At 47.6% G+C, this 27,103-nt stretch overlaps 1 protein-coding gene across 1 annotated transcript in view; it reads left to right on the top strand.

Moving 5' to 3' along the window:
* Window positions 1-27,103, top strand: part of MBTPS1 (membrane bound transcription factor peptidase, site 1) — a 44,592-nt gene that overhangs the window by 6,104 nt on the left and 11,385 nt on the right. The window contains exons 2-16 of the mRNA XM_043898169.1: window positions 3,184-3,666; window positions 4,391-4,648; window positions 7,435-7,638; window positions 9,204-9,314; window positions 9,724-9,833; window positions 11,309-11,425; window positions 11,869-11,936; window positions 15,521-15,623; window positions 16,529-16,680; window positions 17,942-18,103; window positions 21,320-21,464; window positions 24,684-24,872; window positions 25,089-25,261; window positions 25,721-25,836; window positions 26,404-26,560. Of these exons, the coding sequence (XP_043754104.1) occupies window positions 3,504-3,666; window positions 4,391-4,648; window positions 7,435-7,638; window positions 9,204-9,314; window positions 9,724-9,833; window positions 11,309-11,425; window positions 11,869-11,936; window positions 15,521-15,623; window positions 16,529-16,680; window positions 17,942-18,103; window positions 21,320-21,464; window positions 24,684-24,872; window positions 25,089-25,261; window positions 25,721-25,836; window positions 26,404-26,560 (2,228 nt within the window). The 5' untranslated portion in view covers window positions 3,184-3,503. The remainder of the gene's footprint in view (window positions 1-3,183; window positions 3,667-4,390; window positions 4,649-7,434; window positions 7,639-9,203; window positions 9,315-9,723; window positions 9,834-11,308; window positions 11,426-11,868; window positions 11,937-15,520; window positions 15,624-16,528; window positions 16,681-17,941; window positions 18,104-21,319; window positions 21,465-24,683; window positions 24,873-25,088; window positions 25,262-25,720; window positions 25,837-26,403; window positions 26,561-27,103) is intronic.

Here is a 27,103-nt window from a genome sequence, read left to right as displayed (position 1 = left end):
GAACCCCTTGGGAGATGCAAGGCTCTTCTACCACGTCTGCCTGGTGGACCCGGGTCTGTTTGTCCCATCTCTGGTTAACTTGATGAAGCGTCTGCAACCTAGCATTCCTCTACTTTCTTTTGTAACAAATCAGGACTTTGTTGGGAGGCATTCTGAGATCATGTAAATAGCTTAATCCTCTTCGCACTTCAGTTTATTTTCTGTGTGTATGCCACGGTGGACTCGTGTTTTCCTTTTGTCTTCAGTGGGTCAAGATCTGTTACTCTTACCGTTTACTTGGATGCACAGATCCCAGTGGGCCCCTGTGACCCTCCCCGCCTTTCTGTGAGCCCTTCTTCCCCTTGGGCACACATGTTCCAGATTTGTCTCTTTTTACCTGGCCCAGCCTGAAACTCGCTCTCTCTCTGAGGAGCCTGGTTTCTTTCAATGGAGTATAGTGTTTAGAAAACCAGTGCTGGGCACTAGTGGGGGTGAGGGGGTTCCCTCCTATGAGAATATTGCTGCCCCCATGTTCTTTCTTTCAGCAGACAGAGCTAGGATATACATGTCCATGTATTGGTGCGAGTGTATGTTTCTACACCTGTCTGTTGAAAACCTTGCATTCACACCAGTATTTCCATTGTTATCCTGCATGGCTCATTCCAGTGTTTCCCTTCATGTTTGAGACTTCCTTCTCTGATGGTGAGAAAGGTGCCTCCATTCTCTACAAAATATTTAATTGACCCAATCAGTGTCCTCCTGTCACTGCTGACCCCTCAACTCAGATTCTGACACCCCGGGGCCTCACGCCCCGCCCCAGTATCCATCACTCTACACAGGCTGGGCTGCTGAGGCTCTCCCACCAACACCTGCCTTCTTGTCCTCAGCCTGTTGCTTTTGTAAAAAGTGTTTTTCCTTTCCTAAGTGTCTGTGTTTCCATCCTCTGTGCTTATCTATGCTTGTTGCTGCATGTGTGTTTGCTACTAGATGGTGAGCCTGGCCGGGGGAATATGCTCTCCAGGTATGCACTGGGGAGTGAGTGGAAGGAGCCATCGCAGACATGGTGAGGGGTGCCTTCGGAGCCCCACGGAGGAGTAGGGGACTGTATCTTAAAGCAAACAGGCCAGGGCTGCAGAGGTCCGTGGCTGGTGGCTGGTCTTGCGACCCCAGTGATAGTGTGGGCACTGCCTCAGTTGTAAGAGAGCGTCAGCTGTCTCTCCCCACAGGCTGACTTTTAAGTTCATTGTCTTTACCTGTGTGTGAATTATTTTGGAACAGGTTTAATGAAAGTTGATGTAACTAAACTCACTGAATCTAACATTTGCTCACTAGTGTGGCTCACTAATATGTGTGTGGTATCCAGTCCAAATGTGTCACAGATTGTGTAGCGCTCTATTTGTATTTTGTTTTTTTAATTGTTTTTTCACAGTAAGTTCATTTCCTGTATCACGGGAGCCTTTGTCACTGTGACTAGCTTTCTCTCCTTTGACCTGTACGCCGAGTCAGGTGTGTGCCTCAGGTCACTGTGTCCTGTGATGCCTCATTGCTGCGAGTACCGAGTATGAACAGGAGCTTGGCGCTCACTGCCAGGTGTCTTCCTCTAAAACAGCTTGGGCTGGCTTTTGTGTCTCCTGTTGCTCTTCTTCCATCTTTCTCTTCTGGTCGTTGGTTTTAATTGTTTATATGATTGACATTCTCTTATTCTCCGTGTTGCTATGGAAATAGCTTTTAATATTTCATTTCTATCTGATTAACTGTTCCACCAGCCTTGGTTTCCAGTTCAAGTTAGGCCTGCTTTTCATATCACTTGTGATTATAATGATGAATGTCCTAATGATTATTTCAGAGATTGTTTAGATACTCCAATTGCTTACCTGTCTTTATCACTGTTTTCCTGTTTATCAGTGCTTTCCTAATAGAAGCACTTGTGTATAGTCCCAGAAACCACAAACCCCTTGTTGTTATTCTCAGATACCAGTTTCTGCAGGAAGAATGGATTTATTAACACCTTGACACACCTCTCTCGAAAAGGGGCTGACTCCTTGTCCTAAATGTTTTCTTCTAAGAAACAAGTAGTGATGGAAGGAAGGACTGTTTTATTGCTCTGTTTTCCCCCTGCTGGGTTATTTATGTTTCTGATGTGATCTGTGCAGTGTATCTTTCTGGACGTTCTACAGCCTGTGTTTTTTGTTTTTTAACTGCTGTTCTATTCTTCACTGTGAAGAATTACCCTTTTCCTTGCCATTCAGATATTTTGAAAGGTATTTGTGCTCACATGCAATTTAATACTCAAGTCACATTTTTCTGGCAACAGCTTTTACCTCACCAACTGTCCGTCCTCTCATACACATCCAGTAAAGAGATAATCTGATTTTATAACACATTCAGCAGGTTGAAAGTCTTTAAGTTGCGGCTTGAGGTAAAATACATTTACTGACAATAAAAACTCTTCCATGCTCTCTTCATAGAATTGGCAGAAAATATTTCAAAACCTGAAAAAGTGTAGTTTGAGTAATTTCAGGGCACTGTGTGTCTTAGAGGGTGGTAGGTACATGAATTGTATGGAAATTAGTCTGTTCTTAGATGTTACTTTTATATAGAAAGAAAAGAATGTGTACCAAGCTTTTACTTGAAAAACTGGTGGAATTTAATTGGCAATCCACTCCAGTGTTCTTGTCTGGAGAATCCCGTAGACAGAGGAGCCTTGGGTTGCAAAGAGTCCAACACACTGAGGAACTAACCGTGCATGTGGGGAATTAAATACACATGGGGAATTAAAGTGCTGATTGGGGCAATGCCCTGGGCATAAAGAAATGCAATTGATAGGAAAAGACAAGAATCTGAAATTGAGGCAAAGGGAACGAACTTGGGCAAAGACTCATGACTCCCATTCATTAGCTTAGGGCTAATGTGCTTATTATTCTGGGGGTTATTTGTTATTCTTGTTTTTCTCCATTTTTCTCATTTATTTTATCCTATTTTATTTTTGAAGCTGTCTTAAAACTTTCTTTTCCCCCTGAAAGGGGTGAAGAGTCACTAAATTAAAATGAGCCCATAAATATTTCATGGTTGCATCATGCCTTTGTTTTGTCTTATAGCTGGTGTGTCTTTTAGACCCTCTTATCCAAATTGCAGAGATCACGAAACCTCCGTGGCTCTGTCGGTGCACTGCTCATGTCCCTGTGTGCTTGCTTTGTTTTGTAGACTGGCTCACAGTGATCACTCATCCCCGCTGGACTTTGGTTCCGTGGTGCTCATGGAGTGTAGGACTCAGGGGTCTGGGCCGGAGTGAGCGAAGCCTGAGGCCCAAGATGGAGAAGAAACGAAGAAAGAAATGAAAGCCTCGTTTCAGGCCAAGCCACAGAGGCCATGAAATTTAACTTTTATTTACGTTGGACAAGACTGTAAAATGGCGGATCAGTAATGTTTCAGCTTTTAGCTGAAACAAAAATTAACTTATAATCAAGGAAGAAAAAAGTACGATTTGAGTTTATGCGATTTTATGACCATACTCACTCACGACCATGAAGCTTGTCAACATCTGGCTGCTTCTGCTGGTGGTTTTGCTCTGTGGGAAGAAGCATCTGGGCGACAGACTGGAAAAGAAACCTTTTGAAAAGGCCCCGTGCCCTGGCTGTTCCCACCTGGATTTGAAGGTGGAGTTCTCCTCAACGGTTGTGGAATATGGTAATGATATTATTTTAAATGTTAGGGACTTGCCCCTCAGTGTGTTGGGTTTTTTTTGTTTTCTTTTTTCAGAGTTATTATAAACATTAGCTTTTGCCAAAAACATTTCCCTCTCTTCTGCAATAAATATAAAATGGGCTGAGTGCATAGTGTTTGTATATTAATTCTGCTGGTTTGTTTTTTCAGTTTAATTATTTTATATAAAGCAAGGAAATTGACATTCTGAATTATTTCCCTAAAAATGAATTCCATGGGACAAATGTCATGGTAGCTGGTGAGGGTGGGTACTTTGGAGGGGATGAAAGTTTATGTGACCAGTTGTGAATAACTAAGCAATGAGTCTTATATGATCTGCTCTAAGTTTCGTTAACTTTCCAGGAAGAAGAGAGCCTTCACTTCTCTGAATTCCTCCTTCCTACTTGAAACCTTACGTGCATTTCTCTGCCACATGCTCAGACTTCTCTTAACATTCGGTGTTTGAAAAACAGCTCAGGGGTCTGGTTTTGAGTGCTGTGTCCTGTGATCAGTGGGGTTCATCCAGATCGTTTTCGCTCAGAGCTCTGGGAACTGCCATCCAGGGTGTTTACTGCTCTTCCTGCTGTAGGTTTTATGATAGATATGTTTTCTTTTACCAGGAAAATTTTGTGTTAGATATAATCTTGTATAATGTCATAATATAGGTTTGTAAGTTCTTTTTTTTTTTTTTTTTTGTTATTGATTTCAGAGTACATTGTGGCTTTCAATGGATATTTTACGGCCAAAGCTAGAAATTCATTTATTTCAAGCGCCCTGAAGAGCAGTGCAATCGACAACTGGAGAATTATACCTCGAAACAATCCATCCAGTGACTATCCTAGTGATTTTGAGGTGATTCAGATAAAAGAGAAACAGAAGGCAGGCCTGCTGACTCTTGAAGACCATCCGAACATCAAGCGGGTAACACCCCAGCGGAAAGTCTTTCGTTCCCTCAAGTACACGGAGGGTGAGTGCTGCTCCCGAGGGCTGGTCTGTGTGCGTTTTTGCTGCACTGGAAACAGAGGGGGTGTGCGTGTCCACCCAGGGTGGTATCGAGAAACAGTACAGTGAACACCCCGTCTTTCATCAGCTGTGAACGCTTTCTCAGCAGGAATTAAAAAAAACAGAAAAGAGACTTTGTGCTTCTGATCGAAAGTTTGCAGTAAGAGTGATCTCTGTTCTGTGGGAAGAGATTTTCACCAGCTTTCTCTCAGGGCCTTCAGGCTGTGAGGCCCTGACGCCCCTTCACACTCGGAAACCAAGATGGTGTCTTTGAGTCCCCTTGCTTGCATTTTGCGTCTTTCAGTGCGTGTGTTTATTTTGGATGCATCTGGCAAAATGCCTTTTCTTTGGGTTTCATTTTGCTTTTCTCGGACCCTCCTGACTGTGCACCATAGTGCCTCAGCCGGGCTTGTTGAAGCTGGAAGCCGGGCACGTGCGGGGATGGAAGGAATCTGCTGAGTCCCTTTCAGCTCCAGGGCTCACTGTCTGAGTCCTTACAACAGGCTTGTGGAGAGAAGTTCCTTCTCAGATAACCAATTGCAGATTATTACATGCTAGTTTCCAAAGCAGGTATACTACCAAAGGGGAGAGGGTTTTTCCCTGTTTGTCAGAAACTGGGGTAGCAAATAGGTAATAGCTGTTATCACTTATTATTTCTTTCATTAGAGGAAAAACAAAATAAGATGTTTGTCACATGAGGCCTGAGAGCCTCTGAGGTTTAAAAACACACCCAGGGGGCAAGCCAGTTCCCATGCCAGCTGCGGAGCTCAGGGGTGTCTGACTTCACAGAGCTCTTTCCACTCGTCCTTGTTTCGTGGTGCTTTTTCTCTTTGAAAAGCAGTCACCTCAAAGCAATCCACGAAGATAAAAACAAATCAGACCTGTGCAGTTAGCCAAATGTATGCCTTGTGCCTGTTTCTTTAAAGAGCTGCAGAATATTTTAGGGAATGTGGTAGCACAGGAAGTATATAGAGTTTCATGGTTGGGGGTCCACTTCTGTACCCTCTCTAGCGTGGTTGTCAGTTGCTGGGGTGCCCTGAAAGGAAATAGTGTATCTCTTCCTCTGGTCAGGAGCTCTGGGTACCTGTGGTGAGCACCTTTTCTTTAAGCTTCTGCTCCGCTCATCCAGAAAATGGAGATGATGCTACCCAGCTGAGTTCTTATGAAGGTGAAAGGAAATAGTGCATGTGGAGAAAACTCAGCAGAGTTCTTGGGCTGTTATAAACAGATGTTAAATATTTGCTTTTGGGAATTCCCTGGCGGTCCAGTGGTCAGGACTCCGAGCTTTCAGTGCTGGGGCCCAGATTCAATCCCTAGTCAAGGAATTAAGATTCTGTGTGCTGTATAGTGCAGCCAAAAAAAAAAAAAACCAACTCATTTTTCTGTGGCTCTGTTGTTAGAATGCTTTGCTTTATTTTGGATCGGAACCTGTCACACTCTGGATCCCACCCCTGGTCTCGGTGGGCTGTAAGACAGAGCTGACCTGATTTCCACGAGACAGCACTGTGAGGCGTTTGGAGGACATCTTGGTGTCCCGTATCTGTTACTTGTCTCTGGGATAGTAGATACCAGTTCCTTCAGGGGCTGCTCATATGACCTGGCCTTACCCTTTTAATGGCTTGCTTTCAGATATGTCCTGTTTTCTCTAAATTGCTCCTCATGAGTAAAGCCAGAACTGAGCTCAATCCTCCAGGTGTAGTACAGTCTGCTGGAAGGGAGGGCCTGGCAGACCCGCCTTGGTTTGAATATTGTCCTCAGTCAGTGCCCCGGCTGTTGACTGAAGGCAGAGTCAATGTGGGAGGGTCAGTGCGGAATCGTTTCAGTTGCACTGTGCAAATAGGCACTTAATGGAATTGACACAACTGTGTATTTCTCCAGGTCCCCGTATTTTCATAGGTGTAGCCTGGTGAGACTGGAAGGAGAGAGATAACAACTTCCTTTAGAAACAGAACCTCAGTAGTATTGCAGATGGTCCTGTAGAGAAGGGTTTGAAATATGTTTTTTTCTTCTTTATAGCATGGTTTTTGAAAGGTAAAGGGACACCCTTGTGATATTTCTACTTTTTTCTTCCATTAAAAAAATGAATGTTTATGGATGGTAAAATTCATGCTTTTTAGTGCACAGTTTGGCAGGTCTTGATAAAAGTGCAGTCAGGTACCCACCAACAAAATCAAGATGTAAAATGTCACCCCCAGCAGTTCTCCCCGAGTCCTCTGTAGGTGTTTTGTTTTTTGAAGGGCGATGTTCTAGTAGATACTTGTGCTGAGGACGTTGAGCAGGTCACAGTAGGACAAGGTTGGAGCGAGGTGTCCTGGGGTCACAGGGCTTCTTCCTGTCTGAGATCACGCAGTAAACGGAGAAACTGCACTGTTGCTTAGTGCACGTTTTCTTGCACTCCGCCCTCCCCCCACCCCCTTTCTGGTTCATTGAGAATAAGTGGTTGGTGAAATACCAAGCATTTCTTCAATTCCAGTATCAAAACTGACTTCATCTCTTTAGAAATGATGATTTTATCATTTGTTCCCTCCCTCTTATTGGTTAGAAGATTCCAGGTAAAGAACTGTTTGGAAAGAATGTGGTGGCTAAATAATGTCCTGTGAACGTAACTGTGTTGAGAAGTTCCTTCTAGCAGAGGGGAGAGAGTGTCACTCTCCCGCACGGGGATTTCAGGAGGGGGTCACTGCCCTGGTGGAAGGAGTTTCCCCCGACAGGTACGCGTCCTGAGTTTCTGCTCTCTTTCCTTGCCTGCAGCTGAGCCCGGCGCACCCTGTAACGAGACCCGCTGGAGCCAGAAGTGGCAGTCGTCACGGCCCCTGCGCAGGGCCAGCCTCTCCCTGGGCTCCGGCTTCTGGCATGCCACCGGGAGACACTCGAGTCGGCGGCTGCTCAGGGCCATCCCGCGCCAGGTGGCCCAGACGCTGCAGGCCGACGTGCTGTGGCAGATGGGCTACACAGGTGGGCCTGGGGGCCGGGAAGGCCGCCTCCCTCTCCAGACCTGTGGCTGAGGGTGTGCCACCTCATGCACCTCTCCTTCTGCAGGTTGAGCACTCAGCTGTCCCTTTGTCCCGCGTGTGGGTGACAGCTCCTGTCTTTGTCTAGTCCTGCTCACTTTTTGTGTCTTACTGTTTCTGAGGTGGTCAGGGCACGTTCCTTCCTTCAGGGCAGACACAGTGCTGCCCACACCAGGGCTGACTGGCGGTCCAGCAGAGTTCTGTCATTTCCCAGGGAAGGAGGTCAGATCCAGAGACGTCACCTTGGTTTGGGCACAAACTCCCATGCAGTGGCCTGTGTGCAGTGTGGCTAAGTGATTGTTGAGGTTGTGATCTTTTGTTTCAGAACAGGAAACAGTATTAAAGACCGTTTCTTAGAAAATAGAACTCACAACCAATCGTTTTTTCTTACTGATTCATCATGGCAGAAAATTCCTGTTTTAACTGATGTGCAAGTTTGGACCCTAAACGTCAACTCATGTCTCTGGCCCGTCATACGTCACAGTTTGTCTTGGTGTCATTCCATTTCTCCTTGGCTTAGAGACCCAGAGACCTTACCCCTGCTCAGACGTAACACTCAGGAGACTGACATTTTATTAAATGATGATTTCCTTTCGCTTTGCCTTTTTAGGGCAAAAGCTTCAGAAAACAGAAATTCTCTAATCATCAGAAAAGCATTTTTTATTTCCCCCAAACTAGCTGTTTTTTAGTATTGTGTGTGCATTTTAAAAAAGGAAATGATATACTTTGGTGGTTATTTCATTGTAATTGATTATTTAATGTAATATTGATATGTGAACACAACTCTTTTACTGGAAAGATATTTACGTATCAAGGCTTACTCCTGTTAGCTTTTAAATCATATGAGTATCTTGTATTTTTTTCTCTACATATTTTCTAGAATTTCTTGATCTGACAGTATCAGTCATATTTCACATTGGAGCACATAGCTTTTGGCCAGTATCTGAAATAGACTTGTTATTATAGGAAAGTGTGTGGTACAGTGGTTTTCCTTTAAGTGTGGTTTTCCCTGCGTGTAGGTGAAAGCTCCTGTCTGCAGAGTTGTTGTCATGAATAAACAGCACTGAGTCCTTGTCAGGAGGAGGAGCCCTCCCCCCCCCCCCCCCCATGAGTGAGGGCCTTGTGGTGCTCTGCACTACCAGGGCCCCTCTGAGGGGAAAGGAGCCTGGAGAAAATGGCCTGAAGAGGACAGTCCATCTTGGGCGGAGGATTTGGGGGTGGTGGTTTCACCCCCGGGTGCGGGTGACAGTTGAGCGGTGGCCAAAGGGACCTTCTGTGTGTCCGTGGGTCTTCCTTAGCAGCTGGTGGCGGCCATTCTCAGCTGTCCCCTCTCTCTGGCCTCGGCTCAGCCAGGCCCTGGGCGTCTCCCTACTGTGTGCATTCTGTGGGTGGGCTTTGCCCTGGGTCCCTTGGTGTTCTGTGTGGGTCCCAACGAGGAACGTATTTTATAGACAAAAATCCAGAACAGTGGTTTCTCTGAACATGATTCTGCTCTCTTCTTGGAATAAGGCACTAACGTAAGGGTTGCTGTGTTTGACACTGGGCTAAGTGAGAAGCACCCCCACTTCAAAAACGTGAAGGAGAGAACCAACTGGACCAATGAGCGAACACTGGACGACGGTGGGTGGCTGGGGGCCTGGGGGCCTGAGGGCCTGAGGGACCTTTCTGGTTGCTCCCATCCTCCCTTTTATCAGCTGAGGGGGTTTTTCTCTAAATGATTAAATAGTCTATATATGATAGTTATTCAGACAAATTCAACTTGCTTTGTGCCTTTGGCAGAAGCTTTTCTAATTATTTCAGGAGGTTGGGAGGTGACTGAGGAGAGGGGTTTCCTGGTGGGAGGAATCCTTGCTGTTTTAGGGGAGCAGAAGCTGCTGGCCCCCGAGGTGGGGCTGGTGAGGTGCAGGCTCTGAGTGGAGGCCCTGGAGAGGCACTGGGGACTCTGTCTTGGACTTGGAGAACGAGTCTCTCTGAATCGATGGCCCACATTATCAGCCGTGCTTCATGCCTTTTTCCTTTTGGACAGCAGGGCTGGGCCACGGCACGTTCGTGGCAGGCGTGATAGCCAGCATGAGAGAGTGCCAGGGATTTGCTCCTGATGCAGAACTTCATATTTTCAGAGTCTTTACCAACAACCAGGTATGTGTTTTGAGGGCCCCTGAAACTTAAAGAATTGGTTTTAAAATGTGAAAAGTCGAAACTCTAGAAGAGACGTGCTGGTTTAAAGGCAGTGCACATCCGTGATGCTGAGCATCTCCTGGCCCTCCACGTGCCTTTGCCCTCCTCCCGCCACCCCCTCCACCAGCCTCACCGGAACCCAAGACCCTGCTCCAGGGTGTTCTTTGACCTCCCGTTTCTCCTGCCCACCACGCCTTGGGCACACTTGTACTTGAGAATAATCCATGTTTGTGTTCTTGCTGCTTTGCTGGACTGACCGCCTCGAGGGTCGCTGTGTGCCCAGCACCCAGCATCGTGTTGGGTCATGAGGATTTAGAAGCCTACTCCCTCCCTCTGCATTTGGAAACATTACTGAAAAGAGGGAGGGTCCTGGTTATTTATTTATTGTTAAAGTCTAATTTTTGCCCGGGTAATACATAGTTCACAAACATCCAGGGCACACAGGGATAATTCTCCCAACCCTCCCATCCAGCAGGTTTTTACCTCACTTAACCATGTCCCCCATGAGATGGATTCTTTTCTTCTTATATCCTCTCCTCCTAGAATTTCTTTTGCATATTCAAGCAAGTGTAACTGTATTGTTTTGTTTAAAAGCCTTTAAAAAACATAATTCTGAATCATATTCTCTTTCTACAGTTTTTTTTTAAACATTTTGTGTTTATTCACATGTTTTTAATTTCTAATGCTCTTTATTTTTACCTGTGGATCTAAGTTTCTACATCATGTAATTTCCTTTCAGCATGACGAGATGCCTTTAGTATTGCTTGTAATGTAGTCTGTTAGCTTTGATTTCTCTCAGGTCTAGTTTATCTGAAAAGATCTTTATTTCATCTTTATTCTCAAAAAACTATTTTAACTGAGCATCAAATTCTGGATTGAAAGTCTTTTTATTCCCTCCAGCACTTTACTCCATTGTTTCAGTCTATTATTTTCAGACTATTTAATTTTGTATCTTATAAAGCACCTGAATGGTGGTACATGAAGTAATTTAACTTTTGTGAGGAAGCTATGAAAGAAATAATAACTATCAGAGAAATAATTCTGTGAAATGACCTTCAGTCTGTTTAGGAGTAAAGAATGTTAGACAAATATGTTAAACTGTTTGAAAACACTTAACTGAGTAGATGTGTCTTAGGACAAGTCCTTCTGCAAGAGCGGCAACTAGAAGTTTGGGGTCTCCCCTGGGCAGGCAGGCAGGCTGTAAGGTCAGGCAGGTGCTGTATGTGAGACCCGGCAGGACAGGACCTGGGACCCCGCCCTCCCCGGTGTCCAGGCCCGAGGAGTGGAGGCTCTGGGTGTAGTGGTGTTACATGGTAGAGCCTTCGTGGTTCTTGGGACCTCTTTCTGAAGTTTAACGTGAACGCTTCATGCCACTAGGAGTCTGGTATTTGGAGACTTCCACTGCACGACCTAAAGCACTGTTTTCTCATGGCCAGGTCTCCTACACGTCCTGGTTCCTGGATGCCTTCAACTATGCCATCCTGAAGAAGATCGACGTACTGAACCTGAGCATTGGCGGCCCCGACTTCATGGACCACCCCTTCGTCGACAAGGTTGGTCCTGTCTCTGCAGGGGACCGTGCTGGTTTGGTGGCGACTCCTGCTCTCCCGCTCCCCCACTTTGCTTGGTGTCTAGTGTGCTGGTGGCTTTGTCACCCACATGGGGACAGCTCTGAGGACGTGAGCTGTAGAGACTTGTGTGGGCAGCAGGTCACGGTGCCGTGTTGGTGCCTCTCACCTGAGCACGAGGCCCGTCCCCTCTGGACATGTCAGGAAAGCCCGGGTCTGCGCTGGGCCGCAGGGACCTGCGTCCTGGAGTCTCCCTTCCTGACACGCTGGCTGCCAGACATGCCATGTCTCTACTGCCCAGTGTTGCACTTCTGGGGATCCCCTATTTTTAGCATTGTTTTTGAAAGTTGTGGTTGTTTTTGGACAGTTATATGTTGATTGTCTAAAAGTGATGTCCTTTTATAAGTAAATGCTTGCTAATTTTGTAGGTGTGGGAGTTAACAGCTAACAATGTCATCATGGTTTCTGCTATTGGCAATGACGGGCCTCTTTATGGGTAAGTATCTCTGATGAGAATAATCTTACAGGTATCTTTTTCCTTGAAATAACGGAAACACTGTTGTCTGTCTGTCTCTGTATTTTTCTGCACCTGTTTGTATCTATCTAAATCTTTGTGTTGTGGAAATTTTCAAAACACACAAAAAAGACTTAGTAATGAATCCCAGGTACTCACACACTCCAGCGGTTGTGACTCAAGGACAGTCTCGTTTCTGTTTAATTTTTTTTTTTTTCACCTTTACTGGAAATAGCGATTTGGAGGCCTAGCGTTTTTATTCTACTCTTTCTACCCCTACAAGCAGTCAGGAGAGTAAATCTGCTAGAAATAAGTGGGTCCCACAGTATTTATTGAGACCCACTGTGCACAGGGCACAGGCTGAGGAGGTAGATAAGACGAGACGCCTGCCTTTTTAGGAAAAGATGGGGCTACAACGAAACCAAGAGGAGAGCGTGCAGGCTGGCGTGACGGGCCCAGACGGGAGGGACCAGCTCAGGTGGGAGGGGCCAGAGAGCAGTGTCCCCGAGACGTCCCTTTGTGCTGGTTGCTCTGGTGCATCAGGTCACTTCAGAGTGGCTGGAGGTCCGGGCAGTACTCACCGGTTCACAGGCGGTATCTCTTAGAGATCCGAATTTCCTTTCTGCTCGTAGCTCCGAGTTTTATTCTGTAGATAACGTCTCTAGTAATGTCATGGGCTGACACCCTTGGCATGGGGCGTCTGCCATTGTCCTTGACGGGTTCCCGGGTTGGGTGCAGTTCAGTGCTGTGGCAGAGGGTTTGCGGTGATGCCGGGGAGGACCGAACACACGGTCCTGTCCCCACGTGCCCCGGTCCAGGAGAGCCGCCGGCACAGCCGTGTGCTCGTGCCCCGCAGAGCTTGCGTGCTGTCTTGTGTGGCGTCCTGGCTGTGTGGTTGCACAGAGCAGGCCTCGGGAGCCCTGACAGCGCGTGTGAAACTGTCCAGGGCAGAGGATTAGGCTGAACTCTGTGAAATTAATGATGCTCTGGGTCACGGTTCCAGCCTCAGTTCCTTCATTGATCGCACTCTGCTTGTGTGGGTCCAGGTTGTGACTCACTAGTGTGAGTGGCAAAACACATCCCCAACTAAGTTTTGCCGTGACAGATACCAGTTACCTAGCAATCTCTCATTAAGCGTTCCTGTCCTTTCTTTCTAATATTTCTCCGTTTACCACTCCCCCAGTTCTGATGTCCCTGCTCAAGGCCAGCTATCCACAGCTCAGCACCCCCAGGTTGTCGGTTTCCAGCCCATCCTCCTGCCTTCAGTCTCCCCAGCCCTCCCCTCCCTGCATGGGTGATATGGGACGGAGCCAGGCAGGTCTGACTATCCTTAGGCCGAGGGGCCTTTGCTTTTCTGAGGCCTGTCCACCCCGTGTGGCTCCAGAGGGCACGAGACCTTCCTCAGGGTGGTGGCTGTGAGGATGAAATCAGACATCCAAGGGAGAGCACCTTGAACACTGAGCCTCTGTGAGTGGTAGCTGTTCCTTTCTCTTTTTGGGCTGTGGGTTTTTTCACCCTTTTCTGGGTGAAAGAACAGCCCCTTTTCTGGGTTTCTGTTGTTAAAGTGTAGTCAAGCAGTTTCCTTAACTAAGGATCTGCAGTGGGTTGTTACTCCCTGGGCAGATCTCAACTTCTTGGGTTTCAAGGTCTTGTGTAGTCTAGCCTGGAGTCGGCAGACTTTCTGTGAAAGGAGCAGACAGTAAACAGTGGAGTCTCTGTGGGCCACGTGGTTTTTGTTGCACCTGCTCACCTAGCCTGTTAGTGTGAAGGTGGTGTGGATGTGTGTGGACAAGTGGGCATGGCTGTGTCCTGGTAACACCTTACGTAGGATATTGGGTGAGGGGCCTGGTCCAGCCCAGGCATAGTTCCACAGCTGTGGCCTCATTGCTCACTCACCTGTGCACGTCTTGCCCAAGTCCCGATCCTCCCCGGGTCTCCCTGGGACCCCACGTTTCAGTCGCCATCACCTGTTCCTGCTGCTGACTGCCCCTGCCGCCCCACACCCTTGGCTTGCCTTTCCATTCATACCAGCTCTTCCACATGCCATCCTGACTGCTCTGTACACACTGGTCACTCTTCTGAAATTCTGTGACTCCTGTGGGCAGTCACATGTGGGAGCCTCTAATCAGAGAGCTGCTTGTGCTCAGCGTGTTAGCAAGGATCCCAGGAGAGGAGGCCCCGGTGTTAGACTTGTGTCTGCCCACGAAGCCTCATGGGATCCAGAGTCCACCAGCTGTTGGGCAGGCCGAGGGTGGTACCCGCTCGCCAGGGCACAGCCTGAGTAGGTGTGGCTTATTGCTGGGCATTGGATAGGGCAGGGCAGGTGACCGTAATGCACTAAGAAGCCGAGCTATGTATTGTAGGCCTGACACTGCCTGATCGCCTCCATGGGTACCCTTTCTGGGAGGTCTCTGGGGTCCCGCCCCCTTGACACTTGGACTTCACGGTACCTGGGAGTCTGTGTTGCACGTCCCCCTTTTCAGTGCCACCAGAGCTTTTTCAGTGCTTTCCTCTGTGTGTTAAGGGTTAAAGCTCACAAAGTGTGGGGTTGGCAGGGAGAGGGATAGCAGGAAGGTGGCATTCTTTGGTGCTAGCTTGAGTGGGAAGTTCTGCGGGTGATTTCTGTTCTAATATCTGCTCTCTGATGTCACAGAAATTTGTAAACTTTCACTGTCAGCCAACTGAAAAATCACCATTGGTGCCTTTGTACAACCAGCTGGTAGTGTGTTGGTGGTGGGTGAGCTAGGGAGGCGATGCCAGGATCGACTCCGTGGGTTAAAACAGTTGAATCCTGCTGATGTCATTTCAGCTGCATGGAGCCAGTTATGGTTCAGGAGTTCATTTACTGGTGGTGGAGCTGAAATAGACAAAGCTCCATAATTGGTGGTATTATACTTTCAAAAAGTTCAGCTTCGTCTTGACTTCCACCTTGACTCCATAGTGTAAGCGATTTTGTCATTCCCTGCTTCACCGTCATTTCTTTGTAGATCTCGTGCCCTTGAGGTGCTGGGGAGACTTGCACGGTCTTCCCTTGTGCATCCGTGTCGTCTCCCTGAAGAGCTCAGGTTGCTGAGAGATGAGTGGCCCCCACAGTTGCCCTGAGGGAGGGGACTCCTGCCCAAGACCAGTTGAGAGCTTTGTTTCTGACGGGGGCAGGGGTACGTGTATGGCTGTAGTTCCTTCCGCTGGATCTGGACTCAAGCTGGGGAGGCAGGAGGACGCACTTGCAGCAGTTGGGAGGTGATGTGAGGGTGTGTACATAGGTGGTGCCGTGACGGTGACTGGTGCTGTGAAGCTCAGAGGGAGTGTTCCTTCACTCCTGGCAGTAGTGAGGGAGACGTGAGCCTGGGGCGGGAGGGTGGTAAGCCGACAGGGAGGGAAGGACGGAGAGGAGAGGGTGCCTAGGTGTGAGGAGGTTGAGCCGGCAGAGGCGGCGGTGCACGGGGCAGGGCCACAGCTACATGCCATGTCGCAGGAGCACCTGCTGCAGACTCAGACCGCGCCCTCATTTGAATCTTTCATTTAAAATGGTTCCTCTCCCCTTGTGTTTTTGTGCGTCCATGCAGCACTCTCAACAACCCTGCTGACCAGATGGATGTCATCGGAGTGGGTGGCATTGACTTTGAGGACAACATCGCCCGCTTCTCCTCGCGGGGAATGACCACCTGGGTATGTGGGGCTCCTTTCCTGCTGGAGTGTGTGTGCGTGTGCACGCGTGTGTGTGTACTTCCATGAGCTGTAATTATGCAGCTGGCTCACCCTCCAGTCTGAGGAGATGCTTCCTCAGATGGCAGCCGGGCACCCTGACCTGTACCCGCTGTCCTCCTGGTCCTGTCACCCACCTGCTGTGTCCTTGGCCTTTATCTAGGCCAGTGTTTTAATGGCATTTTGAGAAATGTTCCTGAATAATCTGCGCAGCTGCAGGTGAAGACATCTTTGCTCAGTGCCCCACGTGTGCAGGTCCAGAGTCCATTTATATGTGGTGGCCAGGAAGGAGTTTTCACTTCACATGTGTCCTTCTTTCTTTCAGAATATAAGTGCCAATGGAATTCTCATTTCCCCCAGTTTCTGGGAAGTTTAAGAGAGTTCTCAGTTAAAATCTTATCCTAGGTTGCTTGTATGGCTACACTGACTGTTCTAAGTCATTCTGTCCCTTCTGGTGATAGATTGAAATGACAGTCATATCATGTAACTTTTTACCTTATTAAGAAAATGTGTCTTTTTTCCCCTAATTTTTAATTTTAACTTGCTGATTTTTCTAACATATTTCTAGTTTTTAAGTCATCTTTAAATCAGTTTCTAGTCTTGCATGTTAGCAAAATTTTAAATATTCATTTTTTAAAGACTGTAGAGCATTGCATTATGTTGGTCATTATAAAAACACAAAAATAATTTTATTTTCTGTATGATCATTTAAGCTTCTTCTGAATTGCAGTGAATTTTGGATGAAAACCAGCACCATGCTCAGGCTACGCTATTTAGCTGATGGCGTTTCTGGTTTCATTCACTCATAACTGCTCAGGGCTGTGTGCCCACGCGGGGGCCTGGTAGAGACCGTACTGTTGTTGTTACAGGAGCTGCCTGGAGGCTATGGCCGCGTGAAGCCTGACATTGTCACCTACGGCGCTGGAGTGCGGGGCTCAGGCGTGAAAGGGGGGTGCCGGGCCCTCTCAGGGACCAGCGTGGCTTCCCCAGTGGTGGCTGGTGCTGTCACCTTGCTGGTGAGGTGAGTGTCACTTGGTTGGGAGGGGTGGGCAGCAGCAGGCCAGGAACTGAGTCCTGCTGCTCACCAGCTTGTCACGGGGCCTCAGCCCGTCTCTGCAGAGGAGTCAGAGTCTGTGTCTTGACAGTTCTCGTGGGTGTTTGGTGAGCGAACGGAGCTGTCTGGTCTCCTGCTGTCAGGAGCGGGAGGGGAGGCCTTGGTGCCTTCCGTTCCCAGCCCTGCAGCCTCTCTGAGGAGGATGTTTTCAGGGAGGACGCCTTTGCTTTCCTGCTCCCTGCAGCAGGGAGGGCACCTCTGGGGGTTAGCAGTGCTTTAGTGTGAGAAGCAGCTCGTGCAGATGCCGGGCCACGGGGAAGTGCTTCCTCAGCCTTGGCCTTAGAGCCCCGGGAGCAGCCGGAGCTGGGGCCTGGTCTTGCTTGGTCGGCAGGAGGAGCAGGGCGTCCACCTGGGGCTGAGCTGTGAGCAGTTCTTGTTTCTGCCAAAAGTTCCACTTTATTCTCCTCACATCTCCTGAAGTCAGCGTCCCATCTAGACCTGTTAGAAAAAAACGCACCAACACTCTAAGACCAGCCATCCTCATAGAAAAATACTTAGCAATTGACGAGAGTGAATTTTTCTTTACTGTTTACTGGATTTCTTCTCTGCACTTAGCGAGCCACAGTTTACTTGTATTTATAACGTGTAGGTACACAAACGCACGTGTTTTAATGCTGGTGTTCTAAAGCAAGCGAGAGGGTCTGGGTGCTGCTGCCTGAGTCCAGCTGCGTTCTGATGATGAGCCCTCCACCAGACTCGACCCACCAGGGTGGCGCATCCCACACAGGCCTCCAGACAAAGCAGGCCTGGGGGGCAGTGGGCTTCCCTCCTGGCCATGCCTCTAGACCACGCAGCATCGAGTGCCTGCTGGACCCATCTCCATCCTCCCCTTCTCCCAGCCAGGCTGTGTCCACCTGTCAGGAATCTGTAACTCCTACCTGCAACCTCTGAGGTCAGCTGTATTGAGTTAGTAGGAAAGTATGTTTTCCTGGTCAATTTAGTATGAGCCCAGAGTCTGTGTTCTCACAGCTGCTTGGAAGGAGGTAAGTGGTCAGTCCCGAGGCAGCAGCAGAAATGAGCATGTTTGCCCTTGTCTTACATGAGTTTTACTAAAGATCCCATCAAGGTTGGAGGTCGTGTGATTGCACTGCTACGGGTTAGGTAGGGATGGTCTGGTTTTCCTTCTTTTGCTAAGAGCAGATGAGCAAATATGCACTTCTCCCCCCAGCACAGTCCAGAAACGTGAACTAGTGAACCCAGCCAGCATGAAGCAGGCCCTGATTGCGTCCGCCCGGCGGCTTCCCGGTGTCAACATGTTTGAGCAAGGCCACGGCAAGCTGGATCTCCTCCGAGCCTATCAGATCCTCAACAGCTACAAGCCCCAGGCCAGGTCGGTGTGCCCGCCTCTTTCACAGGCCTTTCTCCTCTTCCTGGGCTCCCTCAGCACAGGCTGTTTGCCTCAAAACACAACCCACCCCACCACACAAGGCTTGCGGGCCTTGGGGAGCTTCCTGCTGCTGCTTCTGCTGGGGCGTCAGGACTGCTCCCCACCTCCCCACATTCTGTTTGTAATGTCAGCCATTTGAAGTAATGAATTCCTGCTTTCTTTTACTTAGTAAAACTTTTTTTTGAAGTAACCTTAAACTTACAGAAATTTGCAAAAATCATATGGACATTCTTATGTATCGTACATCAAGACTCCAACCCTGCACTGGCTTTTCTGGTGTTAGCATCTTACGTAACCATTGCACACGCCGCATAGCCTGCCAGTTAACACTGATGCATTACCATCTACTAATCTGCAGGCTGTGTTTGGATTTCGCCCAGATTTTTCCCATCCCGTCATCCAGGCCAGCATCCACGTTGTGTTTAGTTGTCATGTGTCCTTGGTTTTCTCCAGGTGGGCTTGTTGGCTCAGTGCCCTTCCTTTTATTCTTGGTGGTGCTTGCCTGCATTCTGAGGTTTAGGTGATGTGTCAGGCTGGACCCTCCAGGAAGCGGACGCCAAGAGATCTCCTGGGGGAGGGGCCTATGAAGGATGAGGGGGAGGAGGCGGGAGAAGTGGGGAGAGGACCCTCAAGCCAGCACGGGTCTGAAATCTTTCCTCGTCCCGGAGAATCCCTGAATTAAGGTCACCGTTAGAGGAGGCTGAGTCCCCAGGGCTGGGCTGCTCCGGTGCCCGCTGCGCTCGGTCCCTGGCACAGATGTGGTGGAGTGTCCGGGGCGTCGGTCCGCGGGGCTGGGCAGCAGGAGGTGCGGTGCCAGGTGTCCACTGCAGGGGCTCTCTGTCTCTGTGACTGCAAAGTGTCTTGGGGGGGGGCACACTTGAAGATGATCTTGTTTCTTGCCAAACCTTCCATCACTACGTTTAGTATCCTTAGATGGTTCTTTCTTCTAATGGTTCTTATGTAGAGATTGCCCCTGGCGATTTTCTGCTTCTCTCATTCCTTGTGCATTTATTAGCTGAAATTCTGCTGTAAGGAAGCGCTGTCCTCCTCTCGTTTATTATTTCAGTTGTATCAGCATGGACACAGATCCTTGTTTCACTCTGACTATAATCCATTAATGTCTTTGTTTATTTCATTGCTCCTGTTGTCCCAGATTTGGCTCTCTGGAGCTCCTTCTGTTTGGCTCCTGTGTCTTTTCAGCGTGTCTCCATCTTTGTCCACTGGCAGCGTTTCTGTGCCCACTGTGGGTATCAGCTCTTGTCCCAGCGGCCCTGGTCCTCAGTTGGAGAGTGGGGTTTAGAAATGGACACCTGGCTGCAGGTGTGCTCTTGGCGGCTGCGCTCCTGCTTGGTTCTGGGCCCTTTCTGCAGCCCGAGCTGGCGAGTGTCCGCACACACACTCCTGTACTTGTCTGTGTCTGTGATGCCGCCTGTCGCCTGTCCCACCCATGGCCCCTCACCGGGTCTTCTCGCTGGCTATCCTTCTCCAGCCTCAGGCAGCCTGGCTGTCACTCTCCACCATGTCTCTCTGATGACATGTGTGGTCCTAGGACGCACATGTGGAAAGTGTTAGAGCTGTAACTCGTACCCTGGTAAACACAAGTTCACTCAGTAGAGGATGGCAGTTGTGGGTAGTTCTTTCTACATTTATAGAACGGAATCATATTGTCGGTGACCTCAGTCCATTTCTTTCCTTTCTCCCCACCAGGCCCTGTCAGTCTGATTTTGCTGCTTATTGTTAGTATAGTTGAGTTCATTGGTTAGTATGTGTATTTCCTTCTCGATTCCCACTACATTCTGGTTGATTTCAGTTATAGTTATGTATTGTATTGTGAAAGAGGACGGTGACTCTAAGGTCTGAACTGCCCAGAGCGCACCTGGCCAGGTGTGGTCCTCCCATCCCCCACAGGTAACAAGGCCGGGTGTTTTTGGTTTATCCTTCTTGCATTTCTTTTTTCACAAATGAGCAGATACATGTCTATCTTCTTATATATCTCCTTTGTTACATGAAGGATACATTATTGTAAATACTCTTTTGTACTTTTTTCATGCAACAGTATCCTGGAAATCACTTTGTATCCATTCACAGAGATCTTGCTTCTCCTTTTTTATAGCTTCCTAGCGTGGATACCTTTGTGTATTCAAGTACATGTCTATATATGGGCATTTAAAATGTTTTCAGTATTTTGTCATTTTTAGCTGCTTGTGTCTGTGTGTCTTAGTTTTGTTGGAGGTGTGTCTGCAGGAAGATTCCTAGAAGTAGGGTTGCTGGGACCAGGCCATGAGCAGAGGGTGCCCGGGGGGTACCGCTGGCCTGTCTGCCCAGAGCCGTACTTCATGCCTGTCTGACACGTGGGAAGTGCTCCCTCAGTGTTGCTTTTATTTGCAGATCTCAGGTTTTGAGTGAGTTTGAACACTTTATCTGTAGGTAAGAACTTTTTCTGTATCTTTCCTGTGAAGTGTTTGTTCATTTCTTTCAACCATTTTTCTTTTTTTCTGGGGTTTTTGTCCCTTGGTTTAAGTGTTGTTTACATATTAGGGCAAGTAACCCTTTGCTGCAAGTATTTCTCCCAGTTTGTTAGCTGCCTTTTGTTGTAAAAGTGTTTCTGGCCATGCGGTCTTTTCTATTTTAACTGCTGTGTTAGTTTGTCCGTTGTTGTTTTTGCCCCTGGATTTTGAAGCACATGCCCTGAGGTAAAGGAGAGACTCACCCCTGTTTTCTGCTACTTGTTGCTTTCTTTTATTTACTTGAGACTCTGCTCCATTTGGGGTTTACTGCAATATGTATGATGTGAGTTGTGAATCTAATTTTATCTTTTACCAAATGGCCACCCATTTATCCCAGGTCCAGTTATTGAAAAGTCCATATTTGCCCCATGACTTGAGACTGAGTCCAGGTCCTCCCTGGGGCCGCTCATGCACTTGTTCTTCCCCAGCTGCAGGCTCCAGGCTTGTGGGGCAGAGGTGATGCCCACGCACCCCACTGTGCCGCGGGCGAGGCCGGCTGGCCTGGAGGCCGCCTCACTGCAGGGAGTGCTGTGAGGCCAGGTTCCCGGGCCTGGCTGAGACTCAGGCCCGCCCTGATGACTCTTCCTGCGGTTGTGCCGCATCATTGCTGTTCCCAACTCTGTCTCCTGCAACACTGTCCTGTCTGTTTCAGTTTGAGCCCCAGCTACATCGACCTGACCGAGTGTCCTTACATGTGGCCCTACTGCTCCCAGCCCATCTACTATGGGGGCATGCCGACTATCGTCAACGTCACCATCCTCAATGGCATGGGAGTCACGGGGAGGATCGTGGACAAGGTGAGACTGCCCTTTGGCTGGCGGGGGACCTAGACGTGGCCCAGACTTCCTCCTGTCCGCAGCTGGGGTGGGAAGCAGTGGTTTGCTCTCCTCTGAGGCCTTTGCAGATAGGTCAGAGATAGAGTGATGAGACCAATTTGCTATGCTTGTACTTGGCGTCTTGAGTTTGGTTCCTGAATCAGCTAATTGCATTTGAGTCCTCATTTTAACAGTTAATCACCAATAATTAAAGGCCCACTTGTAATTATTTTATTGTTTAATGAGTACAAATGGGTGTTTTTATTTAGAAGGTATGGTCTTTATTTGAATTTTGTTTATATAGTTTGTTTTATACTTACTGTATAAACAGTATCACAACAATAAAGGATAGGGAAAAAGAACAGAAAAGTGATTTTAGCCCCAGACATGAATAGAGCCACTATTAAAAAGAAAGTTCAAGTCATATTTTGTAACAGATTGCTGTAGCTGTTTAAATAAGTGTACTTAAATGGCTTCAGTGCCTCCCAGCACTGTTCCCTCCTTGCTCCGTGTCACTGCTGAGCCCTTCCTCTCCCGGCTCCCTTTCCTCTGATTTCTGTGTATTCTTGGCTGTGCTCGCTCTCTGTCGCTGGGCACAGCCTTTCTCTAGCTGCCGCCAGCAGGGCTGCTCTCTCGCTGCCGTATGCAGGCTCCTCCCTTTGGTGGCTTCTGTTGCAGAGCGCGGGCTCCAGTGCATGCAGGCTTCAGTAGTTGTGGCACATGGGCCTGGTTACCCTGAGGCACGTGGAAACTTCCCAGACCAGGATTGGAACCTGTGTCCCCTGCACTGGCAGGCGGATTCTTAACCACTGGACCACCAGGATTAGTGCAGAATGTCTTGATGGCAGGATTTCACTTTTCATGAAGTTATCATGGAAAGGTTTTTTTTTTCCTTTTTTTTGGTTACGTTTTGGCCACAGTGTGTCATGTGGGGTCTTAGTTCCCTGGCAGGGTGTTGAACCCTTGCTCCCTGCAGTGGAAGCACAGTCTTAACCACTGGACTGCCAGGGAAATCCCCAGAAAGTACATTTCTTTTGATTTTGTAAGATTAATAAAAGTCAGTTGCCTAGGAGGGGAAAAAAAAAAAGAATCTTTTCTATCCCTTATCTGAAAAGGATATTTTTAGTTATCTTTGTGTGGTAGGCAAAAATTTAGTGGTTTTTTTTTTTTTCAGTTCTCACATTATAAGCATTTAGAAATGTTACTACATATAAATGCTAATGATCTTTTTAATGGTTGTTTAATATTGCATGGAATTGCTAAGTCATAATTTGCTTACTATTCTTACTTGAACAAGGTTGTTTCACCCGTAAATACCTCACTGAATATCTTTGTATATTTGGTTTTCTTTTGTACTGAATTATATCCTTAACATAATTTCTCTGGGTTAGAATTCCAAGTAAGAGGACATGAATGTTACTGTGGCTCTCGGGACATAATAACAGATTGTTTCCAGAAAAAGAGGTCCATCACCTGAGGCTGCCACTGATGGTGTACAGAGTGGGGGGTGTCTGGTGGTACATTCTTTTTTCCCAATTGCATGAAATTTTAAAAAGCGGAGATAAAATTCACATGCCATGAAATGCTACCCTTTTAAATTGTGCATTTCAGTGGTTATTAACTATGTTCCAAGTAGTTATGTAAGTCTCATACTGTGTAATTCTGGAACATTTTCATCACTCGGAAGGAGAGACCCTTGTCAACACTTCCCGTTTCCTCTGCCTCAGACCCTGACAACTCCTAATCCACTTGGTCTTCACAGAGTTACCTTTTCTGGACGTTTCCCGTGAACGGAATCACAGGTTTCATGGTCTTTGTGACTGGCCTCTTTCACTGAGTGTGGTCTTTAAAAGGCTCATCCACACACAGTGTGTATCTGTGCACTCCTTTTCATGACTGATGGTGCCTTATTATGTGGGCAGACCCCACGTTGTCAGCTGATGAACCTTCTGTTTTTATGTGGTTCATCTTACAACTTTAAATCTACAGGGGATAGGGAGTACCTTGTTTAATGTGTACTTTTTTGGTAATTGATAAGGTGCGGATCTGCATGTTTGTTTCTGATTGTGTTTCTCTTGTGTGAATTAGCTTTTCATTTCTTGACCCATTTTTCACTAGAATCTAGGTTGTCCTTGTCATCTTTGCACCATTATTGTGTGTCATGCTGAAAGATTGCCCAAATTACTGGTTTCTTATCTCTTTAATATTAGAGGTGGCTTAAAAATTTGGGGTGAGGGGATGGTTTGGTAAAGGTTTCACTTTTTCATGTAGTTGTTATTGTCATTTTTTATGATTTTTTCTGTTAAAAAAATTAGAAACTCATCTCTCCAGAAATATAAGAAAATTTCAGTTTTATTTTCGACTCACTTTTCTTTTATGCTTGTTAAATATTTAATGTTTTCATGTGTGTTGAGTCAATCTGATGTGTGTTACAAGAGATGGATGAGAGTTCATTTTTTTCTCGGTTGTTAACCAGCAGTCTCAAAAAAACTTATTCAGAATCCCTGTCCTTTCTCATTGTCTGTGATGCTGTATCCCATGAATATTTTTCTTCTTTTTCAGTTTTTTTTTTTTAATATGCTTACTCTCCTGGGAAGTATATTACTGTTTTCTAGCTTGTGAGGGAGTTAGCTTGAAGTACTGGTTCATTGTGAGAGCCGCTGTCTGTCTCCCCTTTCAGGCTTCCCTTCTTCCTCGAGCCTGGAGAGCCTGGCGGGTGGTCTCCTTCACAGCATGGCCAGCTTTTTTTGGGCCCCCCTGCCCGCCCAGTCACTGGCCTTGGAATCTGATTGGTCACAGCTTATATCCGTGTCTTTTTTATTATTTTATTTCTTTTAAGTAGTCTGGTTCTTTAAGCACACAGCTGAGATCTAACCCCACATTTGAGCATTTTCTTTTATGTTAGTTCTCTGTCAGAAACGAGTTCTTTGTCAAACCATGTGTGTCCCCACCCCTTCCTTTTTTAAAGCTTGGAGGGGAGTAGATTTGTCTTTAAAAAAACCTGGAGTTTGTCAAAAATAGTGTTTCTAGGCTATTCTAGTGGATGATGGTCCAGACCCTGTGCGGGCGGCCTTGGTGACAGGCTGCTCAGTGTCTGCGTACATTTCACCCCACCTGTCCAGTGGGGTGTTTCTCAGACACCGACTTGGGTAAGCTGGGAACTGAGCTTCTCACGCGGGCCTCTGCCTCTTCCTTCTGCAGCCCGAGTGGCAGCCCTACTTACCGCAGCACGGAGACAACATCGAGGTCGCTTTCTCTTACTCCTCAGTGCTGTGGCCCTGGTCTGGCTACCTGGCCATTTCCATCTCTGTCACTAAGAAGGCCGCCTCCTGGGAAGGCGTCGCGCAGGGCCACGTCATGGTCACCGTGGCTTCCCCGGCAGAGGTGGACGTACGTGTGCCTGGGGGGCTGGTGGGAAGGTGGGCTGGGCTGAGCGCCAGGCACTCGGGTATGAGACACAGGCTGTGGGGGTCCTGGCCTGGCGAGCACCTGCGGGCACAACCTGCACGGTGAGGAGGCACAAGTGGGCTGTTGTGTGCCATGTTTCTGGCGTAAGACGTTTCTTCTGAGCAGAAGGGCTGTTTCAGAATTCTTTTCTTCCTTCAGTCAAACAGTGGTGCAGAACAGACGTCCACAGTGAAGCTGCCGATCAAGGTGAAGATCATCCCCGCCCCTCCCCGGAGCAAGCGCGTCCTCTGGGACCAATACCACAACCTGCGCTACCCACCCGGCTACTTCCCCCGGGACAACCTGAGGATGAAGAACGACCCTCTGGACTGGTGAGCCCATCACCCCTGCCCTGTCCTTCCCCGGCCAGGCTGGGGCGGGAGCGAAGGTGACCCGTGGCAGGCCTGTAAGGCTGCCTGTGTGGCCACCACGGTTCATTGTCGGCATCTCTGCATGCCCATGTTGAGTTTGTGCAGCACAGGTGACTGCTTGCTGGCCTTTTACATCTGTGCCCCCACTAAAGTGATGCTTTGGTGCACTTTACAAAACATGTCTTTGGCCATATCTTCTCGTCATTTTCTCTCCTTCATGTCTATGCTGTGCGGGTGATTTCCTGTTATCACTACTTTATATGCAGCCCAGGGCAAGCTGGTCTGAAAGGCTGGCTTTCGTGCCAGTGGACCAGCCCTCTCGGCGGTGAAGCTGTTCCTTTGGAAATGAACCCTGCAACCATGTGGCCTTCAATCCGTGGAAGGGCTGGGAGGGTTAGTGCTGGGCTTCCTCTGTTTCAGGAATGGTGACCACATCCACACCAACTTCAGGGACATGTACCAGCACCTGAGGAGCATGGGCTACTTCGTTGAAGTCCTCGGCTCCCCCTTCACGTGTTTTGATGCTAATCAGTACGGTGAGTGATGCGAGGTGCTGGCAGGCTGCCCCGCTTGGCTGGGGATGGGTGGGGTAGGCTAGGGTCTATGCTCCTGATGTTCAGCTGAAATGTGAAACCCTCAGGATTACTGGGGACAAGAACATTGGTACACTTTCATTATGTTAGCATCAACATTATTGACTAGGTGATTTTTGCAGAAAATAATGCCTGTGGCCTATGATTTGTTATGTAAGTAAAAATTGAAATATTCTGGTCTGTAATGTTTGAGTAACAAAATACGTATTAATACGTTTCTGGTCAATAAGTTGTTGATTTTTTTTTTTAATCAAAAGAAACTCTAGCACAGAATTTTGCTTCTTTTTGAATAAGTGAAATATCCTCACGTAGGTCATCATCAGTGAAACAGGCCACAGTTGGCCAGTGGCCACGTGCTTTCGGACCCTGATCCTTTCTTTTACACTCCCTTCTGACGTGGAATAGGGGCACAGGACAAAATATTAGAAGCCAGTAGCTGGAGATACTGAGGCCAGTGTAAAACCACATGTCTGAAATGGTGAGATGGCTGTTCTCACCCCTGTCCCTCAGGAACGCTGCTCATGGTGGACAGTGAGGAAGAGTACTTCCCGGAGGAGGTGGCCAAGCTGCGGAGGGACGTGGACAACGGCCTCTCACTCATTGTCTTCAGTGACTGGTACAACACATCCGTGATGAGGAAAGTCAAGTTTTACGATGAAAACACCAGGTACTGACACGAATTGGTATTTGGATAAGAAATTTGACTTTATAGGAATTAAATCCCGCAGCAGAGACCTAGAGTGATGACCTTTCTGGCCATGATGCAGGTTCAGACGCCTGGTTAGGGCAAGCTCTCCTTTGGCAGAGATGCTCTTGAAAGTCAGCTGCTCATTGAACCAAGTACTGGTTGAAAGGGTTCAAAACAAACAACAAAGGGTTCAAAAACAACAAAAAACAATTTTTGTTGATCTTAAGACACTGGAGCCTTAAATTTCTGTTTATTCTTTTCTGTTCTTCCATCTCCCCTTTACTGTATATGTTTAAATGCACCAAAAGAACTGTTATTTAAAGAAACCTTGCAGTAGATGGTTATGGATGACAAATTTCCAGTGTATTATGAATGTCTCATCCTTATGATACATGTTCTTTCTTCGGAGTCTGTGACTTGAACTTCATAAGTTTCCTTCTTCCTTCACTGACCCTCTCAAGGTCCAGGCTGTATATGCAGTGTGTTTATGTTTTTTTTTGTGTATGTGTGTGTTTATGTTAA

Source organism: Cervus elaphus, chromosome 4 (assembly GCF_910594005.1).
Source record: "Cervus elaphus chromosome 4, mCerEla1.1, whole genome shotgun sequence".
In the NCBI taxonomy this organism is placed as follows: Eukaryota; Metazoa; Chordata; class Mammalia; order Artiodactyla; family Cervidae; genus Cervus; species Cervus elaphus.
Note: the sequence above shows the minus strand (reverse complement) of the source record. Positions and strands in the feature narration are given on the sequence as shown.